Raw genomic sequence first — 23,620 nt, 5'->3', positions numbered from 1 at the left:
AGATCTTATCCCTATCAGTTATACCGATTCTAACTTCCAAATGTGTCGGGGTTCGAGAAAATCGACATCGAACTGAGTCTTTGTCCTAGGCGACTGGTCCATAGTGTGAATAAGTATCAAGTAGGGTTGAGATATGAAAAAAACTATGACATTATAATAGCGCAGAAATAAATAAACAACAAAAAAAAAAAACCACATGAGGACAATACACATCTGTAAAATGTATCATAAGGGAAACTATAGTAATTGATGAAATAGTGGATGTAGTCAAAATCGCATAAAAGTACAACCCTATGGATTTGTTTTACCAAGGTTGGCTAGGAGTACGAGGGAGCATATGGAGGGTATGGTAATGTGAAAGATGACTCATTTACCCCACTAGAACAAGTGAGAGACTTTTGGGATCTACTGCCCCTAGTTTAATATTTTTGTCTAAGTATATTTGTATTTTTTAAACAAATTGATTTAATAAAAAAATCATTAATTAGATTAATACCCTTTTTATATTGTTCTAAATGTTTTTATACACAAACCAAAATGAAAGCAAATATCAGCTCATTGAAAGCAAATAAACAAGCAAAAATAAATAATGTTTTTATGAATTTAGTATATTTTTCAATGTCATCATTTTTAGTCCTTATATTTTTAAAATTTAAAATTTCAATCTTAATATAAATAACAACATTTGAATTTATTAACTAAAATGGCAAGACTTTTTTGTGAATATTATGTGAAAATAGCAAATTAAAAATTATTGTTTGGATTAAAACCGAAATTTCAACAATCAAAATTTGAAGAATTAAAATGATCAAATTAAAATAAAGAAATTAAATTCAAAACTCATACGTAATATTGGGGCTACTGACATAAATTAACCTTTGTTTTCTAGTAAATATCTAATATTAATAATTTATATACTAAATTCATAACTTACTAATATTACGTATGAGAAAAACAAAAAACGTGGGAAAACAAAATCAGAAAAACAAAAAACGTGGGAAAACAAAATCAAGAAAACACCCAAGAAAATCCCAGCTTGCTTATATGAAAAACAAGAAAAAGAAAAGGTTTACTTGGGATTAAGCAGTTTCCCAAGGTGAACCCATCTGAAGAAACAACAAAAACTTCAACTATAGTTTTCCTATATAAACCCCACCCCAAAGTCAGTTTTTTCAGGTACCCATCAACGCTAAATACCATCTTTCTCAATTTCAGCATTGCGTTTCTTGCTTCTCACTTCTTGTCTTTCAAGGTTTGCTTTCTTCTTTCTTCATTTTTCTGTATTGAAACTTTTACTGTGCATTTGATTGATGGAACAAAACCGCATACGGGAAATTTTAACTTTGAGCTTTTGATCGGACTTCCCTTTTTTTATTTCTTGGATCTGTCATATTATATAAAATATAGGGTGTTTGCTAAATTCTTGTTTCTATGATAGTCTTCTTGGCGACAAAGCTATTTGCCATTTCTTCACTTTAAATGAATGACTTTTCAAGTTTTTAGTTATGGGGTAATGATACCAAGAGAGGAAGATTATTTTTCTTGAGCCTGTTGCCTCTCTTTTAATGATGAGTTGAGCTTTGTTAAATCTGCCTTTAACCCTAATTTAACTCCTTATTTAGAATGAATAAAATCCCTTAGTGCCATAATCATAATGAACAGTTATTTCTTGAGCAAAAACATTGGTGTTTTGTTTGTATATATTGATGGCTTTCTTTTTTCCTATTTGTGCTTATTTTTTGTCCAGTGATCGAAGGTGTCCTTAGATTTGCACTTTGCTTTACTTATTTTGGATTTCTTTCTCTTTGTTTTCAGTTGAATACCATGGAGAAAAGGCTTTATAATGCAACTAAGAATGGCGACAAGAATGAGTTAATTTGTTTTCTACGCCAGGATGCACAGCTTGTCGACTGATTTACCAAAGGTGGTTACCCTGAAACACCTTTGCATGTAGCTGCAATGCTTGGCCATTATGATTTCACTGATGAACTTCTCATCCAAATGCCTAAGCTGGCCAAGGAATTGGATTCCCGAAGGAGATCACCGCTTCACTTAGCAGTAGGTAAAGGTCACAGGAAAATTGTGATAAGGTTACTCGAGGTCAACCCTGATATGTGCTTTATCTGTGATATTGATGGGAGGAACCCACTTCATATTGCGGCCATGAAAGGCCGACTTGCTGTGCTGCGAGAGTTGCTTGAAGCTGGACCCTGGGCAGCTCTGTCTCCGATGGCCCAAGGTGACACAATTTTGCATGCCTGTGTGAGATGGAATCAGCTTGAGGCCTTGAAATTATTGTTGACAGAAGGAATTTGGGATGAAGAATTTGTGAATGTCTAAACAACAACGGTAACACTATCTTACACATGGCAATAATGGCTAGTTAAACACAGGTGTTTAGCATGAAATTTTTTTCCAAGTTTGAATATTTCAAAGTAATAATTAATTAATGAAAAACATATATATATATAATGCAGGCCATAGACTTTCTCATTCGTCAGGAAGATGTGAACAAAAATATCAAGAATAAAGATGGCTTGAAGCCATTCGAACTTTTATCACAAAATCAGAGAGATGAGTTTGCCAAGGATGAGTCATTATCTGACACAATAAGGAGCAACATCTTAGTATCCACACGAGAACCTGATCAACCAAATGCAATATCGGAAGCTAAGAGAAGCAATGTTGATTGGTTGAAAGGAAAAGGCCACAACCTAATCCTGGTGGCTTCCCTGCTAGCAGACATGGCATTCCATGCAGCCGTCAATCCTCCTGGTGGATTTTGGCATGACAACGACCCAAGCCACAGGGCAGGGCATTCTATATTTGCAGATACGTATCCAAATACATATACCCAATTCCTCATGTCAAATACATTTGGTTTCATGGCATCTCTCATCATCATCCAATTGCTTATAAGCGGATTGCCAATCCGGCGTAAGTTGTTTAAGCAGGTTTTAATAGCCGTCATGTCGGTTGCCATTGTTGCCATGGGATTTGCATATGCAGTCTCTCTCGTACCTTTAACATCCGATCCTGCATACCCTTGACTATTCACAAGGTTTTGGACCATCTTCATGATCTTACTGTTTACTGCACGGGCAGTTCGATTGATGATCAAAATTTTCAAATTTGTGGGGAACTTAATAATGAGGTTCATAAACTAGATCTCTGCTGAAGCTTTGTAATGTTGTAGATTTTTCTTTTTTATATCTTCACAGTATGTTGAGGAGGTTAAATGCATGGCAGTAGTTTCCAATTGGAGACTCCAAAGTATTAATCACAAAGCGTAAATAATGAAATAACAGGGTATGTATATAATTTTCTCATATTCAGATTAGGGTACCCCTTTTTTTTACGCACATGTGAGCACAATAATTCATTGCAAAGGCCAAAGATGTGTATAAAGGTACATGCATATGCTATATATTTTCTTCAAATTTCTCGGTAGAAAAATAAGCAGCGATAACAAAGTAATCATATTTTCTTCCATAAAAAGCTATATTATATACGTATGCTATTTTCTTTCATCTTTCTAGTTTTATGTTTTAATTCTACAACTTTAAAACTTTACCAGGATTCTATATTTTTTCATACAAGGAGGATTCATTTAGTTTTACACGTCTTCTGAATTCCTTTATATAATTTGCTTTTGTTCAATTTCGATTGTTGTATTTTATTTTTTATGTTGATAATATATCTCAATTTTTCAATAAATTAAATATATTTAACTACTTTTTATGTATAAAAATCAATTATTAAATATATAATATATCAAACTTATTCGAATTTTGTGATATTGTAACATTAAATAGTTGGTTTATTAAAATATTAACATATTTGAAATTAATATTCAAAAATATATTAAAAGAAAGAGTAAAACAAATATATTAAGAGACTTTAAAGAATTTACAAAAACCAAAATATTGTGGTTTTATAAACTATTTCTTATAACTAATTTGTACATACGTGCCCATGCATGGGTCAAATATATCTATAAATTAAATAAATATTTATATTTTAAAATTTATAATAAATTATTCAATGAAAATATATTAAAATTTATGCAAATTATTAGAAAAGTTTGGTTTTATAAATTTATTTGTTTAAAAATAAAGTTAAAACATATTTTAAATAAATTTGACATTAACCTGAGGGGTTTGAGGTATTAATAATTACTGGAGTACAAAAGTTTTTAAAACGAAATTTTAATTTAATTGATTCTAGTAGGTTAAATTATTTGGTTTAAGTTTAATTAAGAGGAAAATAATGAAATAACAGGGTATGTATGGGCAATGGTGATGGAAGTAGACGTTTTCATAATAGCATTTCGTTATAATATTTAATATTTTATTTTAACTATCTATAATAACTTTTTACTTATAATATTATAAAATATGTTCTTTATTAAATTAATATTTTTATAATAATATATGGTCCAAATTTTTAAGTAAAATTATAGATATTATTTCAACAATTCTATTAAGTATAATTTATTAAAGAAAAATGATTTTAATTAAAATATTATTTCAACAAAATGATTAAATTTCACATGAAGAAATCTATTAATCATATTCTATTAAATGAAAATAATCTTCAATGAGTGTAATTAAATATTTCAATCCGAAAGCTATTAAATTCCCTAATTAAATATTTTACTATGAATTTGAAATATCATAAACTTATAAATTATTACTTGAATTTAGTATGTAACACCCAAAAATTTAGGGGTTAGAATTCTTAGATTTATTAAGAATTAAAATGGAGCATTATTGGTTAGATGTCTAGTTGGAAGTTTTGAGAAGTTAGGCTCAAGTCCTACCAATTTGATTTTACCTCTTTGATTTTTCTGCACTTATAGAACCTAGGTAACATGGTTTATATATTTATTTGTGTGTATTTTAAGGATGAATGTGGGCATTAGTCCAATGGCTAAAGCCTTCCTAAGTTCTTCCTCCCTCACCTCCTACGTCCCATCCATGCCATTCTCACTTATTTTTAATGATTTTATTTGCCCATTAGCCCTCAAATTTTGTCCCAACTCAACTCTTTAAATCCTTTCCTAATTCCACTGAATTTCTCTATTTGATATTCTCTAACTCTCTCTATTTAAAACCTTGGTTTTTTTTCAAAATTCTCTACTTCAAAACTCTTCTAAGCCCTTAAGTTTTACTGAAAAATATTCCCTAAGAGTTTTGAAAATTCAATCAAATCCTCATCAATTGTTCTCCTCCAAATTGTTGAAACTCATGTCAATAGATCGTTGAATCTCTATGGAAATTGGTAAGCTTCTCTTTCCTTGTCAATTATTACCCTTCAATTATGGAAAATATCAATTTTTTATAAATCTTTTAGTTCGATTCTATTTTTAATGTTTTTTGTCGAAAACCTCCATAAATCTTGAAAATTCATTCTTGATTCTTGTATTTTTTCAATTGAAAGACCGTTGTAGGTGTTTGGATCGAACTTGAATGTAGGGTAGTCACCTGAGATCTTGGGAAAGTTAGGTGTGTGTTCTTCTACGAAAAATCAGGTCAAAATTCGAATCTGCCCAATCGTACACGGGCATGGGACTTGCCCGTGTGGTTCTCACAGCCTCACACACGGCCATGCCCCTTGTTTTCACTTGCATCTATGTCTTACACACAGCTTGGACACACGATTATGTGGCTCTTGCACCACACTCTTTTGCATCGCACACGGCCTAGAGCATCGCACATAGTTGAATGCATGGTCATGTGGATCCGTCGCACATAGTTGATAATATACTATCGGTAAATTGGTACTTAAATATTAAAATAACATAAAGAAAAGAATGAAATGGTGTCATCTTCTATAGTTGTCTTCTTCCACTGATTTTGAAGTAAAATAAAATCATTTCTGAAGGTGAACTTTCAACCAAAATAAAAATCTCATGCATGGTATGTTTTCGAGTCCCCTTTTTAATTATTTTTATGTTTTTGAGCTCGTATTAGCTTAATTTAGTTAACTCGGTAGTCATTAACTCGGGAGTCAAATTGTAGAATTGTTTATAGATTATGCCATGGATGAGTTTGGTATGTTTTTGAATTTTTATGGTAGATTGTTAAGCTTTGTTGTTAAATAGACATATTTTGTTAAGTATTTTTGATAATTTTAAGGTTTAGGGACTTATTTATGAAAATGGTAAAATTTAAGGAAAATATTATGAATTGATGATAAATATGGCCTATTATAAGACTAGGTAAAAATCTACTAGCATGAATTTTAATTAAAAAAGGTTATATTGCAAGTTTCGGATTTAAGGACTAAATTGCATAAAAGGTAAACTTTGAGGGTAATTTTGTAAATTTTCATTGTTAAGGGTTATAAGCTACATTAATTATTTTAAGCTATTTAGATGGTGTAATTGAATGAAAATTATTATTTAGATCATGAAACGCTACAATTAGATTTTACTTGAGGAAAAGCTAAAGTTTCGGATTAGTTGTCAACTCCGTTTTAGAAACCGTTTTAATTGAGGTAAGTTTGTAAAAGGATTGAAATCATTATTTTCTATTTTGGATGATTGTAAACAAAAATTTATGTTACGTTTAAGTTAAATTGATAAAGGTGTGATAAATTATTGTTATGGATCAATTAGAGAAATTAACCAAATTAAAGGATACGTGAACAATTAGTAATGTGATTGGTGAAATTGTATTTGGTGATCAGGAATTATAGATTATCTCTTTAAATGTTTACTTGATTAAGGCAAGTTCATAGTCATTTGATACGTAAATGTAAGTTTCTTGAGCTTAAAATATGGTTTCTAGTTATTTGTATAAATGTATGTGAAATTCATAAGTTGTTTATATAATATTGGATAATGAAATCAAGTTCATATGAAAATAAATAATGGACAGTGACAATCCTTGTGATTTCACATTTTTTACATGAGTATATGGAATTTATATTATGTGTACGGAAACGATGAAGTGCCTCTAGTTGATAAATATGTATAAAGGTAACACACACCGGGATAGCACACAGTGTTTCAGCAGCCGAAGCCGGAAAACACCATGTCAGTAACGGTAATAGTAACAGTAGCAGTACGGTACACAGAGTACCTCATCGGAATGAATCATAATTTCTCGAATTATTCTTCGTCCACCTTTTCTTTTCCTTTCTTCGTAGATGCCTCGGGTGCGATGTTAGCTATTTAAACCTCAAGCTTCAAACCCTCTGTCAAAACCATTCTTTTGAAAATGGGGATCAACTTTGTTTGAAAGTGAAAATTAAAACGGGAGTCGCCACCAATCTTTTATCAGGTGTGATTAGATCACCTTTGTTTTAATAAATCAATTTTAGTTTACTAAAACAGGGCCTTTGGTCTACGAAACTTGAGAGAATGAGTTCGAGTCGGTTACGTGTGAGGAAGGATTAGCACCTCGACACGCCCAAAAATTGGTACCGAATTGATTAGTTAGTGTCTTAATGTCAAAATTAAAAATCGGAAGGAACTTGAAATACGATCTTTTCTATTAATACTGATTTTAAAATTCTTGAATTAGCTTAAATCGATTTGTTTAAAGATTTCCTTATCTCGAGATATCGGAGTATCACATCCCGTAAGTTAGGACACAATACCATGAATTCTCGAGCACAAGGTCGTCTTTTAATTTAAATTGGAAATCCGTGCATTTCAAAACTCAAAAGGATATTTAGCTATTTAGAACCAACAAGAGAACCGAAACCCGTAAGTTAGGGCACAATTCTTCGATGTTCCAAAATGCGAAACATTACCTTATTTATTGAAATTAGTAAAACATGAATAAAAATCTTTAAAGTAATGAACAACGAAATGATATAAAATAGGCGGAGACAAAAATAAACGAGTTGGAAATACATTGAAACAAATAATAAATATGACAACAATATTAAAACAATAACAATGCATGCGATATATTAAACGTAATAATAGTATCCAATGTGAAATAAAAACAACGAATATATACATAATAAAGATATTAAGAGTATATACGTAAAATATATATATATTTATAAATAGTAATAATGTTAGAAATATACTATATATAGTGTTTGAAGTATATACATAAAATAGTGAAAATATAACTAGTAATGTTAAGATATATATAATATATACATATGTATAAAATAGATATAAAAAAATATGTACATAACATATATTAATATATATAATAATATTAAAATAAAATAATAAGTGATAATAGTGAAAATAATAGGTATAATAATAAATATGATAATGTATGAAAATAATACTATATATAAAAGTATATATATATTCATATAATAAAATATATGTACTAGTATTAACAATAAATATAATAGGGATAAAAATAGATATAATAATACGTACAAAATATGATATTAAAAGCATATTACATATATGTATATAACATAATATTTATATATGTACATAAGATGATATAAAAATATATACATGGAACAGCATAAGAAATATATGTAACTAATAACATTAAAATATATATATATATATAATATAAAATACATATAATATATATATTAGAAATGATAATAATATAAAACTATTCATACGCTATATAAATACATACATATATATATAAATAATAATGATGTTAGAAATATACAATGATATTAGAAATATATATAAAATAGTGTAAAAGATGCATAACTAATAATGTTAAAATATATACACAATAATATATATAACATACAATATTGAAAACATATATACATAATATATACTGAAAAATATATAGATATACATAATATAATATTAAAATATTTACATAATACATAAATATTAGGGATAAAAACTACTAATAATAATGCTACATAAGTATATACATAAATATATTAAGAACATATACATATATATATATAAAAATAAAAAAATATACACTAATATATAGTAATCATGATAATAATAATATTAAAATATAAAAAGTAAATATAATAAAGATATTAAAATAAAGTAATAAATTAACAACATATATAAATATATATATACATATACGTATGTAAAATATTCATTACTACATAGTAATATTAATAATAGTAATAGATTGATATTAGTAATAATAATAATAGGAAACAGACAATATAAATAATAGCAAAATGATAAAATTAACTAATTTAATGACAAAATAGCTAAACCATAAAAAAAGATTAAATCGAAATTAAAACAGAAAGTTTGGGGCGAATTCGAAATAAAAAAAAAAAGAAAGGACTTGATTGGATGCACACAAAACAAATGAGGGCTAAAAACACAATTATTCCTCCCCTCAAAACACAACACAACAAAAGGGACTAAATCACAAAGTGTTACATACTTTGTGGCCAAATTAAAAAAACTGAAAAAGTACTTGATTGTAGAAGCATGAAAAAGTGGAAGGGCTAAAAGTGCAATTAGCCCCTCCAATGAAAAACACGCGGATCCTTGGAGCGGGCCGGGTCAATAAACGGGTTAGGCCAAAACGACGTCGTTTTGGGGTTTAAAGGCCAACCCCAAAACGACGTCGTTTTGGAGGGCTATAAAAGGGCTAAAATTTGCAAAAAAAAATCATTTGGTGAGGAGAGAAAGAAAAAGAGAGAAGGAAGAGAGAGGGAGGGGAAGGAGATTTAGGCCATGGGCGATCATCGGCCGATCATGGGACCACCAATCACCGGCGTCGCCATAGCCACCAGACACCAGTGGCGGAAAAGGTAATTTTCCTCTCTTTTTTATGTTTTAAAATATTATTTTATTTCTATTTATGTATTTAGATAGGAAAGAAAAAAAGATTCAAAATGAACAAAAAATAAAAATAAAAAAATAGTATATTCACCTTAGGGTTTGATCTGATTCGATGATATTGCACTGTTTTGGTATTTTGGAATTATTCTTGTATTTTTACTTACTAGTACTGATGTAAAAAAAAATCCTCTTTGTATTGATAGCCAAAAATTCTTTTCTTTTTTCTGCCTTTTTTACATGATTTTTGAATGGCTTTTTATAGCCATCTTTTACATGATTTTCTATTATTTCTTTTTCTATTTCTTTTGTAGGTGGAGGTGGCAGACAATGGATATCAAAAATGGGAGGAAAATGGGGCAAGTGGGAAAGTGGCTAGGTGGCTAGGGTTACTTCCTTTCTCTTTTTGCTGGAAAATGTTTAGTACTAGTGGGCTAGGTTTAGGGTTTGTGACTTGGGTATGTAATGGACCATTGGGTTTAGGCTGTTTAACAATTGGGTTATTTGTAAATGGACTGGGCCAAAATTGGCCTATAACAGCTGCCCCTCTTTGCTCATTATCGTGTAACGAGAATAGAGCAAAGACATAAAGAAAAGCCAATTTTGCCCGGTCTTGCCAAGTATTGATTTCTCTGGTGTTCTTCTTGTTCAGGTAGTCTCATACTAGTCCACCGCATCTTGTAGCTTTGGTTCAATCCACTGCATCTTCTGACATATGCCTTGTAGCTTCAACCTACTCCGATGTAGTTTCGAGGGTATGAAATTTGTGGCTTCGATCTGCTTCATTGTAACCGAAGGTGAGATCTACAACTTCACCGCTTCTTCTATCGCTTGGTGAGATAAGGTTTGTGGTCTTTTCTTCTGCAACTTCAAGGGAACAAAATCTGATGTCTTCAATCAGTTCCAATCTTTATTCTTTACTCAGCATGTGATCTTGATCTCAACTCATTTCTCGCAATAGAATTGATTCTGTAGAAATAGTCATTAAAAACAGAAATTGAAAAAAATAGCTCAGCACGTGAGCAAAGGCTCAACTCATTTCTCGCAATATGAGTTGACTTTTGAAAACAGAATTTGCAAAACAGATTTTGAAAATACCTCGGCATGTGACCCGAGGCTCAACTCACCTCTCGTAATATGAGTTGATTTTTGAAAAGCATAAATTTAAAAAACATTAATTGAAAATATCTCAACAGTGCCCGAGGCTCAACTCACCTCTCGCAATATGAGTTGATTTTTGAAAAACATAAATTGAACAGAAATTGAAAATACCTCAACGTGTCTTGAGGCTCAATTCATTTCTCGCAATATGAGTTGAGTTTTGAAACAAAAATTAACAATACCTCAGCGTGTCCCGAGGCTCAACTCACCTCTCGCAATATGAGTTGATTTTTTTGAAAAGCATAAATTAAAAAACATTAATTGAAAATACCTCGGCATGTGATCTTGAGGCTAAATTCACCTCTAGCAATATGAATTGATTTTTGAAAAACATAAATTGAAAAATAGAAATTGTAAACACCTCGACATGTGACCTGAGGTTCAACTCACCTCTCGCAATATGAGTTGATTTTTTTGATGAATAGAAATTAAAACTACCTCAATGTGTCCTAAGGTTCAACTCACCTCTCGCAATATGAGTTGATTTTTTTGAAAAAATAGATTGAAAATACCTCAACGTGTCTTGAGGCTCAACTCACCTCTTGCAATATGAGTTGATTTTTTTGAAACAGAAATAAAAAATATCAAAATACCAAAAGATGTCAACTGGTGGAACTCAGGTGTCTTTTCCTTTGATTCAGTACAGCTATCATTACATCCTCTCGCTCTACTGGAGTACTTGTAGATGTCATGCATAACGTTATCATGATATGCATATGTTTGTCTTAAATGCCTTTATGCCTACATGATTATGTTATGTGCCTTTGGCATGTTTGTCTTATGTCCTCTTTCGTCATGATTTTTGATGATCAGTGTTCATTACTTTGACTCTTGACTTTCTATTTAGGCCCTGTACCCATCCTCAAGCTTCATGAGTAATCTACATTTCTCAGATATCACTCTTTTGTCCCTGGTTGAACTTTGTCCTTGCGTTGAGGCTCTTGTACTTATCAAGTTCTTATCCAGGTAATGCTTAACATTTCTTTTGTTTAGAGTATGTCATTTCACTATTTATCATGAAAATAAACGACATAATGAGATGCATGAAAATGGTCAAGTAGGGACAAAAGGATACCTCACATTTATTTATTTCAAACGTGGCAAACAAAGAAAGTTAACCAATGATAATGAGAAAGTGTCATAAAGAGAAAACGGATCGCATTCAATGGATACAGATGCTCTAGATATTCAACACACGAACTCTTCCACGTTTCTTATCAAGAATCTTTTCTAGCATGGCTTCTTGCGTAGAAGATTTCGAGCTACTGAAAAATGCTTCAAATGTTGTAGTTTCGCTGTTTAACCCACCGTTCAACCGCCTTGCTCTTTAAGCCCGGGTTTGCTTCATTAGAATACCTTTTCGGGTTTTCATCCTAATCTTTTGTGTTAATTAAGATGCCCTTTTTGGGTTTTCACCTTGATCCCCTTTTTTTTCTTTTTTTTTTAGGCATAATATTTCTTCACAGCATCTGAATTCACTGGATTAAGTAACTCCTTCTCATCCATCTCAATGAGAATCAAAGCTCCGCCCGAGAATGCCTTCTTTATGACATATGGTCCTTCCCAATTTGGTGCCCATTTTCCTCGTAAGTCCTTCTGTATTGGAAGAATCTTTCTCAGCACGAGTTCTCCTTCGTGGAATTCTCTTGGCCATATTTTCTTGTCATGGGCCGCGATCATTCTCTTCTGGTACATCTGTCCGTGACAAATTACCTTTAAACGTTTTTCTTCGATGAGGTTTAACTGGTCATATCGAGCTCGAACCCATTCTGCCTCCTCTAGTTTCGAATCCATTAAGATTCGTAAAGAGGGGATCTCAACTTCGATAGGTAGCACAGCTTCTATTCCATAGACCAGAGAGAAAGGAGTTGCCCCCGTAGATGTCCGTACAGATGTGCGATATGCATACAAAGCAAATGGTAGCTTCTCGTGCCAATCTTTATATGTCTCAGTCATTTTCTCAATAATCTTCTTAATATTCTTGTTGGCTGCTTCAACAGCTCCGTTCATTTTCGGGCGATAGGGTGACGAGTTATGATGCTTTATTTGAAACTGCTCACACACTTCCTTCATCATCTTGTTGTTCAGATTCAAGGCGTTATCTGAAATGATTCTATCAGGCAAACCATATTGACAAATGATTTCCTTTTTCAAAAATCTACAAACTGCAGTCTTTGTCACATTGGCAAACGAAGCAGCTTCTATCCATTTTGTGAAGTAATCAATAACCACAAAAATGAACCGATGTCCATTAGAAGCTTTTGGGGAAATTGGCCCTATAACATCTATGCCCCACATAGAAAAGGGCCACAGAGAAGTCATGATATGAAGGGGCGAAGGGGCTACATGAATCTTATCGCCATAAATTTGACATTTGTGGCATTTTTTTGCAAAACTAATGCAGTCGCTTTCCATCTTCAGCCAGTAGTAACCGAGTCTCATAATCTTCTTGGCCATAGTGAAACCATTGGCATGTGTCCTACAAATTCCCTCGTGGACATCTTCAAGTATTTTACTGGCTTCAACAGCATCTACGCATCTCAAGAGCACCTGATCTTTTCCTCTTTTGTACAGGATATCCCCATCAAGAACGAATCCCACTGCCATTCTTCTGATTGTTCTTTTGTCATTATCATTTGCTTGTTCGAGATACTTTTGATTCTTAATAAGACATCATGGAACCATGGTCGTCCATCCGGCTCTTTTTCAATACTGAAACAATGTGTAGGGACTTCATATATGCTTATTTGAAGAGGCATTATTTCTGTTTCTCTGTTTGCTTTGAACGTTGAAGCCAAAGTGGCCAGAGCATCAGCCAATTGGTTTTCTTCTCATGGGAGGTAATTAAAAGTTATTTCTTCAAATTCTTTAATCAGCTCTGCCACTAGATCACTATATTTGACCAGTTTCGAATCTCTCACTTCCCAATCTCCACGGATTTGGTATATCACCAAGGCTGAGTCTCCGTTTACCTCTAAAGTTTTGATGTTTCGTCCAATTGCTGCACGAAGTCCTATGATACAAGCCTCATATTCTGCTATGTTATTGGTACAGAAAAAGTTCAGCCTGGCAGTGAGTGGGTAATGGTTCCCTTCTGGCGATACTAAGACTGCTCCAATCCCATGCCTCAATGCGTTCGATGCACCATCAAAGCTCATCTTCCATGACTTCTTTTTTGATGACTCGTATTCTTTTTCTGCAATGCACATCAAGTCTTCATTCGGGAAATCAAATCTCAAGGGCTCATATTCCTTTGTTGTTCGAGCAACTAAGAAATCAGCTATTGCGCTCCTTTTTATCGACTTCTGACTTACATAGACAATGTCGTATTCTTTTTTGATGACTCGTATTCTTTTTCTGCCATCGTGCTACTCTTCCTGAGAGTGCCGGTGATTCCATCATGTACTTTATTGGATCCAGCTTTGAAATTAACCATGTTGTATAATACAACATGTATTGCCTGAGTCTCCGAGCTACCCAAACCAGAGCGCAACAGTATTTTTCAATGGATGAATACTTTGCCTCATATTCAGTGAACTTTTTACTGAGGTAGTAGATCGCATTTTCTTTCTTTCCTGACTCGTCGTGTTGCCCCAGTACGTAACCCATTGAATTTTCGAACACAATCAAATACAATATCAATGGTCTTCCCGAAGTTGGCGGTACTAGCACTGGAGGACTAGACAAATATTGTTTTATCTTATCAAAGGTCACCTGGCATTCCTCATTCCATTCTTCCCGGTTATGTTTTCGAAGAAGCTAAAAGATTGGGTCGCATTGGTTGGTAAGTTGAGCAATGAATCGGGCGATGTAGTTTAACCTCCCTAAAAATCCTTTGACTTCTTTTTGCGTGCGCAGAGGTGGTAACTCTTGAATGGCTTTTATTTTATCCAGATCAACCTCGATACCTCTTTCACTGACAATGAAGCCTAGCAACTTTCCCGAGGTAGCCCTAAATGTACATTTGGTTGGATTAAGTTTTAGCTGAAACTTTCTCAGCCTTCGAACAACTTCTTGAGGTTCACCACATGTTCTTCTTCCCCTCGGGACTTAGCGATCATATCGTCGACATAGACCTCTATTTCTTTATGTATCATGTCAAAGAATAACGTCACCATAGCCCTCTCATATGTTGCCCCAGCATTTTTTAGCCTAAATGGCATCACCTTGTAGCAGAATGTTCCCCACATTGTTAGAAGGTAGTTTTCTCCATATCCTCAGAGGCCATTTTGATCTGATTATACCCCGAGAATCCATCCATGAAAGAAAACAATGAATGTTTTGCTGTGTTATCTACCAACGTATCAAAGTGCGGTAAGGGAAAATTATCTTTAGGACTTGCTCGATTCAGGTCACGATAATCCACGCACATTCGTACTTTGCCGTCTTTCTTTGGCACCGAGACTATGTTAGCCACCCATTCTGGATATTTGGAAGCTTGTAAGAAACCCGCATGGAATTGCTTTTTGACCTCTTCTTTTATCTTTAACAGCATCTCAGGTCTCGTCCGTCTTAGCTTTTGCTGAATGGGTTTGCATTCTGGTTTTAACGGGAGCTTATGAACCACTACATCTTCATCCAATCCTGGCATTTCTTGATATGACCATGCGAATACATCTTTATACTCGCGGAGCAAAGCAATCAAATTATGTCTGGTGCCCCCTGAAATAGAGGTCCCAATCTTCACTTCTTGCTTCATTTCTTTAGTTCCCAAATTTATTGTTTCAACAGATTCTTGATGAGGCAAAATCTGTTTATCCTCTTGTTCTACCATTCTTAGCAAGTCAGGAGGCGAGACATAGTCTTGACATTTTCTTGACTTCAATTCTCCTAAACAAACAAATTCTCAAAATCGATTTCGGGACTCAGAACGGGTTTGTTCATGCTGTTGACATCTGAGCACCTGAAAGTTGAATGAAAAATGAGACTATAGAGGGGCATCCAAGTATTGAAACCAACAAACGAAATGTTATGGCATGGCATGAGGCAAATGTGAGGATTGGCTATGAAATGAGAAAATGATTATGAAATTAGTGATAATGTGAAAGATTATGACAAAATGCATCTTCATTGATATTCATTTGAATGATAAAGAGCGAATACAGGCTCTTACAAAAGAACTCTATTATATCTAAGGACATAATAGAATGTTAACGTTTGAGCATTACTCTGAAGACTTATAAACTACAAGAAGGTCCTCGGTAGTCCAATTGTTCAACCTGAAACCCAGGGGACAAGGGCGTATCCTTGGGACGTCTTTACTTGCGTTAGCTCCTTTGTCAATGGCATTTATACTAATGTTCTGAAAACCCTTTTCGATCATTAACATTGTGCCTTGTGCATTGTCCTGCCTCGGATATATCATTCCCGCAGACGTAAATGTTCTTGACAAAGGAGGGAATTCCATAGGCTCCCATTCTGGTTCTCGCCTAAGGTTCTCACGATCCTTCTTTCCTGATCTTTCTTCCACTGTCTTCTTCTTTGACGCATGTCCGGCTGGAACCCTAAACCGTATCAGGCCTTGTGGTGCACTGGTTTTAAAACCCTGACTATTCCTTGCAGATATCTCCCTAAACCTCTTCTCGCTCGAGCTCCCCTTCCTACAGTCAACTTGACACTCATTCTGGTATTTGTCGACAGTTTTGGCACCGAAATTCTATTTCCCTCAATGACAAAAGTGGCATTGACAAATTCAAGGGATCGGAAGGAACATTCCACTGAGTCTTTGCTTACTTCAAGATATGGCGCATCAGCAGAGATAGATGTGATAAGGTCTTCTTCTCCCTCGACAGTGACCAAACAACCATCCATGATGAGCTTTACTTTTTGATGGAGAGAGGATGGAACTGCTCCAGCAGAATGGATCGAGGCCTTCCTGTAAGCGATTATCTGAGGTGTGATGTCCATGACTTGGAACTCGACATTGTAAATGTAAGGGCCTACTTCTAAAGGGATATCAATCTTTCTCATAACTTCACGCCTTGTCCCATCGAATGCCTTTACCGTGGAATGACAGGGCCTTAAATAGGATAGATCTATCGGAATTCTGGAAAGCGTGGCTAAAGGCATGACATTGAGTGCCGAGCCATTATCGATAAGCACATTCGGTATTATGTAGCCCTTGCAACGAGTCGTAACATGTAGTGCTTTTACGGAGCTTCTACCATTGGGTGGTATTTCGTCATCACTAAAAGAAATGAAATTATCTGCATTCAAGTTGTTCACCCATCTGTCCAGCTTCTCCACGGATATATTGTTTGCCACGTAAGCTTGATTCAACACCTTCAGCAAAACGTTCCGGTGTGGCTCTGAATTTAGCAGCAGAGATAAAACCAAGATTCATGCTGGTTGCTTATTCAATTGTTCCACCACATTGTATTCACTGTGTTTGATAAATTTCAAGAACTCATGTGCTTCCTCCTCATCCACAGGCTTTTTAGTTTCTTGTAAGGGTAGAATTTCTTGCTCGACTTCGGCCTCATGCATTATTGCTTTCCCTTTTTGCTTCCAATCACTGTTTTTCTTCACTGGTTCGACCTCTTTCGAATAACATCTTCCACTTCGGGTAAAATAACCTACCTCTCCAACATCTCCAGTTATGGCTTTGAGCTTTTCATCTTCCGGTGTGACGATATTGATGTCATATTTCCATGGTACGGCTTTATCGTCCTTGTACGAGAAAGGAGACGGTACTTCGATTATCATTTTTGGTTTTACCTGCTCTTTCGTCGCGTCGTAATAAATTACTAACGGTCGATCCGTGCTATAAGGGAGATCTGATGACTGGTTGTCAGAGGTGCATACTTCTCTTTCGTTTGTCTCGTCCCTCTTGTTAAGGACCTTAATCTCCTTATTATCCATCCAGTCTTGAAGCAACCTTTTAAATTCCTCGCATGACTGAATGTCGTGTCCTAAAATTCCATAGAAATTGCAAAAACTTTGACCTTCTTCTCCGAGAATTCTATCGGAGTGACAAAGCAATCCTTTCTTAACCAGTACCTCCCAGATTTTCTGCAGAGGCGTCCTTATTTCCGAAACACATCTTTTGACTTTCCATTCGTCCTCTTTCCCCACTGTGCTCACATTCCCTTCAGCATGGTTAGGGAACGGGTTCCCAGTTGCGTTACTGGCACTATCGAATCGTAGGATACCCACGTCAATAAGTCCTTGAACTCTCCTCTTAAAGGCTAGGCAATTCTCCGTGGAATGCCCCTGGTTCCCCGTGTGGTATGCACAACTAGCGTTTGGATCGTACCACTTTAGGTATGAGGGTTTAAGGGGTGCCATGTAATGGGGAGAAATCAGCTGTTTCTCCAAAAGTTTTGGGTACAATTCCCCATATGAAACAGGGATAGGAGTAAATTACGGCCTCTCGGGATTAGGCTTTGCTGGTCTTGGTTCGTTTCTGGGCTGGCTTTGAGCGGGTACTGTGTTTTGTGAGAATATGGTGACGGGTCTTTGGTTGTTTGTGGCGTTTACGGGGTAGGAAGGAGGTGGTGCTTGGTAGTAAGGGGTTTAAGGGGGATAATAGAAATTTGGAGGTGGATAACTTCGAGGTCAAGGTTGGTTTAGATATGGATTAGGGGCATAACGGCTTTCCATTCCCACCATGTGGGCTTTTGGTTCTTTCTTCTTCCTAGGCACTGTCCTTTTAGAACCTTCTGAACCTTCCATTCTACCGCTCTTGACGGCGTTCTCTATAAGCTCACTGGATATTACAATATCCGCGAAGTCCTTCGTGGCGCTTCCCACTAGTTTGTCATAAAACAGCGTCTTTAAGGTGTTGATAAAAAGGATGGTTATCTCCATTTTTGTTAGTGGGGGTTCCACTTGGGCTGAGATGTCCCTCCATCTCTGCGTGTACTGTCTAAAAGTTTCTGACGGCTTTTTCTCCATCATTTGTAAAGTCATCCGATCAGGCACCATATCTGATACATACTTGTACTGTTCACAGAATGCCGACGCCAAGTCTTTCCAAGATTGGATCCTTTCCTTACTGAGTTGGTTGTACCATCGAAGAGCCGATCCTACTAGACTATCTTGAAAACAATGTACAAGTAGCTTATCTCCGTTCACGTAACCTGTCATTTTTTGGCAAAACATGACAAGATGTGCTTTTGGACATGTCCCATCGTCCTTTTCGAAATCAGGCACCTTGAACTTCGGAGGCAGGATTAGGTCAGGTACCAAACTGAGTTCTTTAGCACCTAGTACCAAGAAGGCTTCAGTGCCTTCTATTGCCTTGAGTCTTTCTTCCAAACTCCTATACTTCTCTTGAGCCTCGTGATCATCTATTTTCAACTTGGCTATTTCGACTGGATCATCTAAATCTGGAACTACAGGATTGGCAGGGGTTGCTCCGGGATTTGACATAAATATTCCTTGCCCTAGATGAGCAAATGGCATAGGTCATTGTTCCAAGCCTGTGGATTCCCCTTGAGTATACCCTCTTTATGCTACGTGGGAATGTGGTGGAGTGAATCCTGGGGGATAGAGTGGATTCTGGTTATGATTAATTCTTGATTGAGGTTTCATACTATCGGGGTTCTGCATGGGTCCTTTTCCTTTGACCAAACTGATATCATCTCCATCATTCTAACCATTTGATCCTTTTGTTCAAGTCATTCCCCTCGAGATCTTACTATCAAATCCCTCGTTTCTTGTTGTGACTTAGCCAGTTATTCTTGTAATTTCTTCTGGACTCTTTCCATCCTTTCAATTCTTTCATTGAACTCAGCCTCCATTGCTCTAGCTTGTCGACGCGTTTTATACGAATGGCGTGGTTCCAGATTTGAAGTGTTGCAACTTAGAATTATATGATTCTAACCTTAGCGAATGATTATGGGACATGTACATGCAATAAATGAATGCAAAAAGAGGCGTTGATTCCCATTTCAATTTCATTAGAAGAACTTCACTAGAAGAAATTTTTTTTTACATAGAACGGATGATTACATATACGACTTCGCCCTAATGCCCAAAGTCTTAACTTTCCTAAGAAGCCAAGCTAAGCTTCAGCCTCGGTCTAATTCCGACTCGTACTTTAAGCTCAATATATCAGCCTGAACTGCCAAGGTTTGCAAGTGATCAGCTATCTCCCAAACCTGAGCTATAGCTTCGCCCATGACATACTCTCTATCTCTAATCTGGTTTTGAGAGTGGTGAAGCTGTTCTCTGTAATGGTCATTGTTTGTCTCAAGTAGTTCCACTCAAATCTTACTATCTCGTAGTACGGTCTCGAGTTCTTCTATTTTCCCTTTCAACTCTTCGATCCTGCTCAGACTAGTCTTTAGCTTAATTATCGAATTATGGCTACGATGTTGCTGAAGTAATCTTTCCAATTCAGCCACCCTAGCTCATAACTTCTCCTTTTCGTTTTGGGTTTCTAACAAACTCTTCTTCAGAGTGTCCTCTCGTACTCGGGCATCTTGAAATATTTTCTCCCAATGGTCGGCTCTAGTCTTTTCCTCTTTAATCCCTTGACCCCATTGCTCCGACGTTTTACCTAATCCAGCAGTTTTTATCATTATACGAAGCTTCTTGTAATCAGTTTTCAGACTATCTAAATCTTCCTCGGCCTTGTTTTTTCCTTTCCTTAACTTCTCGACCTCTAGCTTGTGGATATCGACGTCTAACCCCAACTTCATTTTATCTTCTTCTAGCTGCTCTATCTTCTTTCCTAACTCCGAGTTTCTTTTCTCAAAATCTTGCTTAATGATCTCTAACTCGGATGGGATGACCCGTAAATGCTCTTCTATCTGTTGTTTGTTCCCTTGATCCTGCCTAGGGATGTTGTCGTTGACTCTCCTACCCCACCACCATTCATACTCGAGGGTCGTCATCGGGCCTGCAGTGAATCCTTTCATTCTTCGAGTTTGGTTCCATGCATCTGATATTTCGCGAACCCTCTTTTTATAATTGTTGTCTTTATAGGGGAACTCACATTTTGCCAACCCTTGTGTCACTGGTATAAACTGCCTTGATCGATACTGCCTTAACACCATCAGTGGAGCGTATCCAATGGCTCCCCATATTCCAGCCAGAGGGACCCAGTCAAAATCACCGCACCTATATAAGATCTCGTCAGGAATCAACCACGGAGCACTCCATTCAACGTCTTCGGCCCGTAAATTTTGGAGAATAGTTATCCACCTCTTTTCAAAGATGTCGTCCCGCCTCGATGTGGCCACTAATTCTCTTAATGGGGAATAATCCTTAGAGAATACCTGATAGGAGACCTTCTCCACCTTCCAAAAATGACTGTGGAACCAAGCCACAAGAATCTGCGCGTAACCAATAAATCTTCCCTCGCTCGCTCTCCGGCATGTATTCAAGGATCGGAAAGTTTCTGCTAGGATTGCCGGGATGGGTGTGGTACCTTTATCAAGTCGATCGAATAAATCTGAGACGGCTTCATCTATGTGTCCAAGTGCTTTAGGAAAGACGATCAAACCGTAGAGACTTAAGGCAAAAACATCAACCCTTTTCTTCGAATCCGGGTGTGCAAGAATAAAATCCCTCAAATTCCTCTAAGGAATACATTTACTATCCCATTTTTGCTTGATGTGGGCCGCAACCCATTGCTCACTCATCCCCATGATATTAATCAATTTCTTCAAAAAATGTGGGACGTTAACAGGTCTTGAATAGGCTCTATCAGCCTGAATCTTCGGGCAATTAAGTAACTCCATGTATTCCTCCACCGTAGGTACTAAATCAACTCCTCCGAAAGTGAAGCAACTGTAAGCGGGGTTCCAAAATTGCGCGAGGGCCCGGAAAAAGTACTTGTCCACCTTTACATTGAGCAAATAGGGCAGGTCGCGGTAGTTACAGTAAAAGAGTTGTTTGACTTTGCCATTCTAACTATTCCATATATCCTTTAACTCTTGCAAGTCGTTCTGAGTCACACTGATGTGAGTGAAATCCCACAACTCCGATTCATATCTCTCGGTCAAACTATCTCCTTTCTCCTATTGCGTTCTTTCATACCACACTCGGACGGCCGCATTATCCTCCATTCTATCAAGAAATCATTTTTTCATGCTAAACTCTTCTAATTAGTAACCGAACGTAAATCAACACCCTTTTATGATGAAATGGCATGCGAAAATGATCAAAATACAACTAGTATTATATACAAAGAATAGAATTCAAAGCAAATAGTGAGTAAATAAGCACCTAATTAGGTAACCACTAGGGTTTTGTGTGGTTCTACCTAGGGTAGGCTCCTAGGGCTCATTATATGTAGTTTGGTTCTGAAGTAAAGGTACCTGAACCAGCAGATTCCTCGATTTTCACCCATTATAGGTTCATACAGACCGAGTTCGATTCAGGGGAATACATTTCCCTACGGCTATACGGAGGTGAAAACCTCACGAAGATGCAGGTACGGATGTATCCCGAAAGCGATCCACTATCCTATACGGAGGTGAAGACCTCACGAAGGAGTAGTTTTTCACTTCCACTTAAGAGGGTGAAATTGACCAATAATGCGATGCGATATGCAAAGATACCTCAAATAATTAAACCACTTAAAGCAAGCATATTATGAAGAGAGTCGCGAAAATAACAGACAACATGCAATGTAGTAAATTTAAAATCGATTTTCGATTTTTGAAAAAAGACAAAAAATAATCAATTTAAGGCTCGACTCTCGAGGTCCCCAGTGGAGTCGTCAAGCTGTCGAAACCATTCTTTTGAAAATGGGGATCGACTTTGTTTGAAAGTGAAAATTAAAACGGGAGTCGCCACCAATCTTTTATCAGGTGTGATCGGATCACCTTTGTTTTAATAAATCAATTTTAGTTTACTAAAACAGGGCTTTTGGTCTACGAAACTTGAGAGAATGAGTTTGGGAGTTGGTTACATGCGAGGAAGGATTAGCACCCTCGACACGCCCAAAAAATTGGTACCGAATTGATTAGTTAGTGTCTTAATGTCAAAAATTAAAAATCGGGAAGGGACTTGAAATACGATCTTTTCTATTAATACTGATCTTAAAATTCTTGAATTAGCTTAAATCGATTTGTTTAAAGATTTCCTTATCTCGAGATATCGAGTATCACATCCCGTAAGTTAGGACACAATACCATGAATTCCAGAGCACAAGGTCGTCTTTTAATTTAAATTGAAATCCGTGCATTTCAAAACTCAAAAGGATATTTAGCTATTTAGAACCAACAAGAGAACCGAAACCCGTAAGTTAGGGCACAATTCTTGATGTTCCAAAATGCGAAACATTGCCTTATTTATTGAAATTAGTAAAACATGAATAAAAATTTTTAAAGTAATGAACAACAGAATGATATAAAATAGGCGGAGACAAAAATAAACGAGTTGGAAATACATTGAAACAAATAATAAATATGACAACAATATTAAAACAATAACAATGCATGCGATATATTAAACGTAATAATAGTATCCAATGTGAAATAAAACAACGAATATATACATAATAAAGATATTAAGAGTATGTACGTAAAATATATATATATATATATTTATAAATAGTAATAATGTTAGAAATATACTATATATAGTGTTTGAAGTATATACATAAAATAGTGAAAATATAACTAGAAATGTTAAGATATATATAATATATACATATGTATAAAATAGATATAAAAAATATGTACATAACATATATGAATATATATAATATTAAAATAAAATAATAAGTGATAATAGTGAAAATAATAGGTATAATAATAAATATGATAATGTATGAAAATAATA

General features: G+C 35.3%; 1 protein-coding gene across 1 annotated transcript; it reads left to right on the top strand.

Moving 5' to 3' along the window:
• Positions 1 to 1,824: 1,824 nt before the first annotated feature.
• Positions 1,825 to 3,050, top strand: LOC108484962 (ankyrin repeat-containing protein ITN1-like). Its single transcript, XM_017788836.2, has 3 exons — positions 1,825 to 1,879; positions 1,925 to 2,328; positions 2,478 to 3,050. The coding sequence occupies exons 1-3, from the start codon at positions 1,825 to 1,827 to the stop codon at positions 3,048 to 3,050; spliced, it is 1,032 nt and encodes a 343-aa protein (XP_017644325.2).
• Positions 3,051 to 23,620: the final 20,570 nt, after the last annotated feature.

The sequence above is a fragment of the Gossypium arboreum genome, chromosome 6, assembly GCF_025698485.1.
Source record: "Gossypium arboreum isolate Shixiya-1 chromosome 6, ASM2569848v2, whole genome shotgun sequence".
Classification (NCBI taxonomy): domain Eukaryota; kingdom Viridiplantae; phylum Streptophyta; class Magnoliopsida; order Malvales; family Malvaceae; genus Gossypium; species Gossypium arboreum.
The sequence above is the reverse complement of the archived record's forward strand: the minus strand, read 5'-3'. Positions and strand labels throughout refer to the sequence as shown.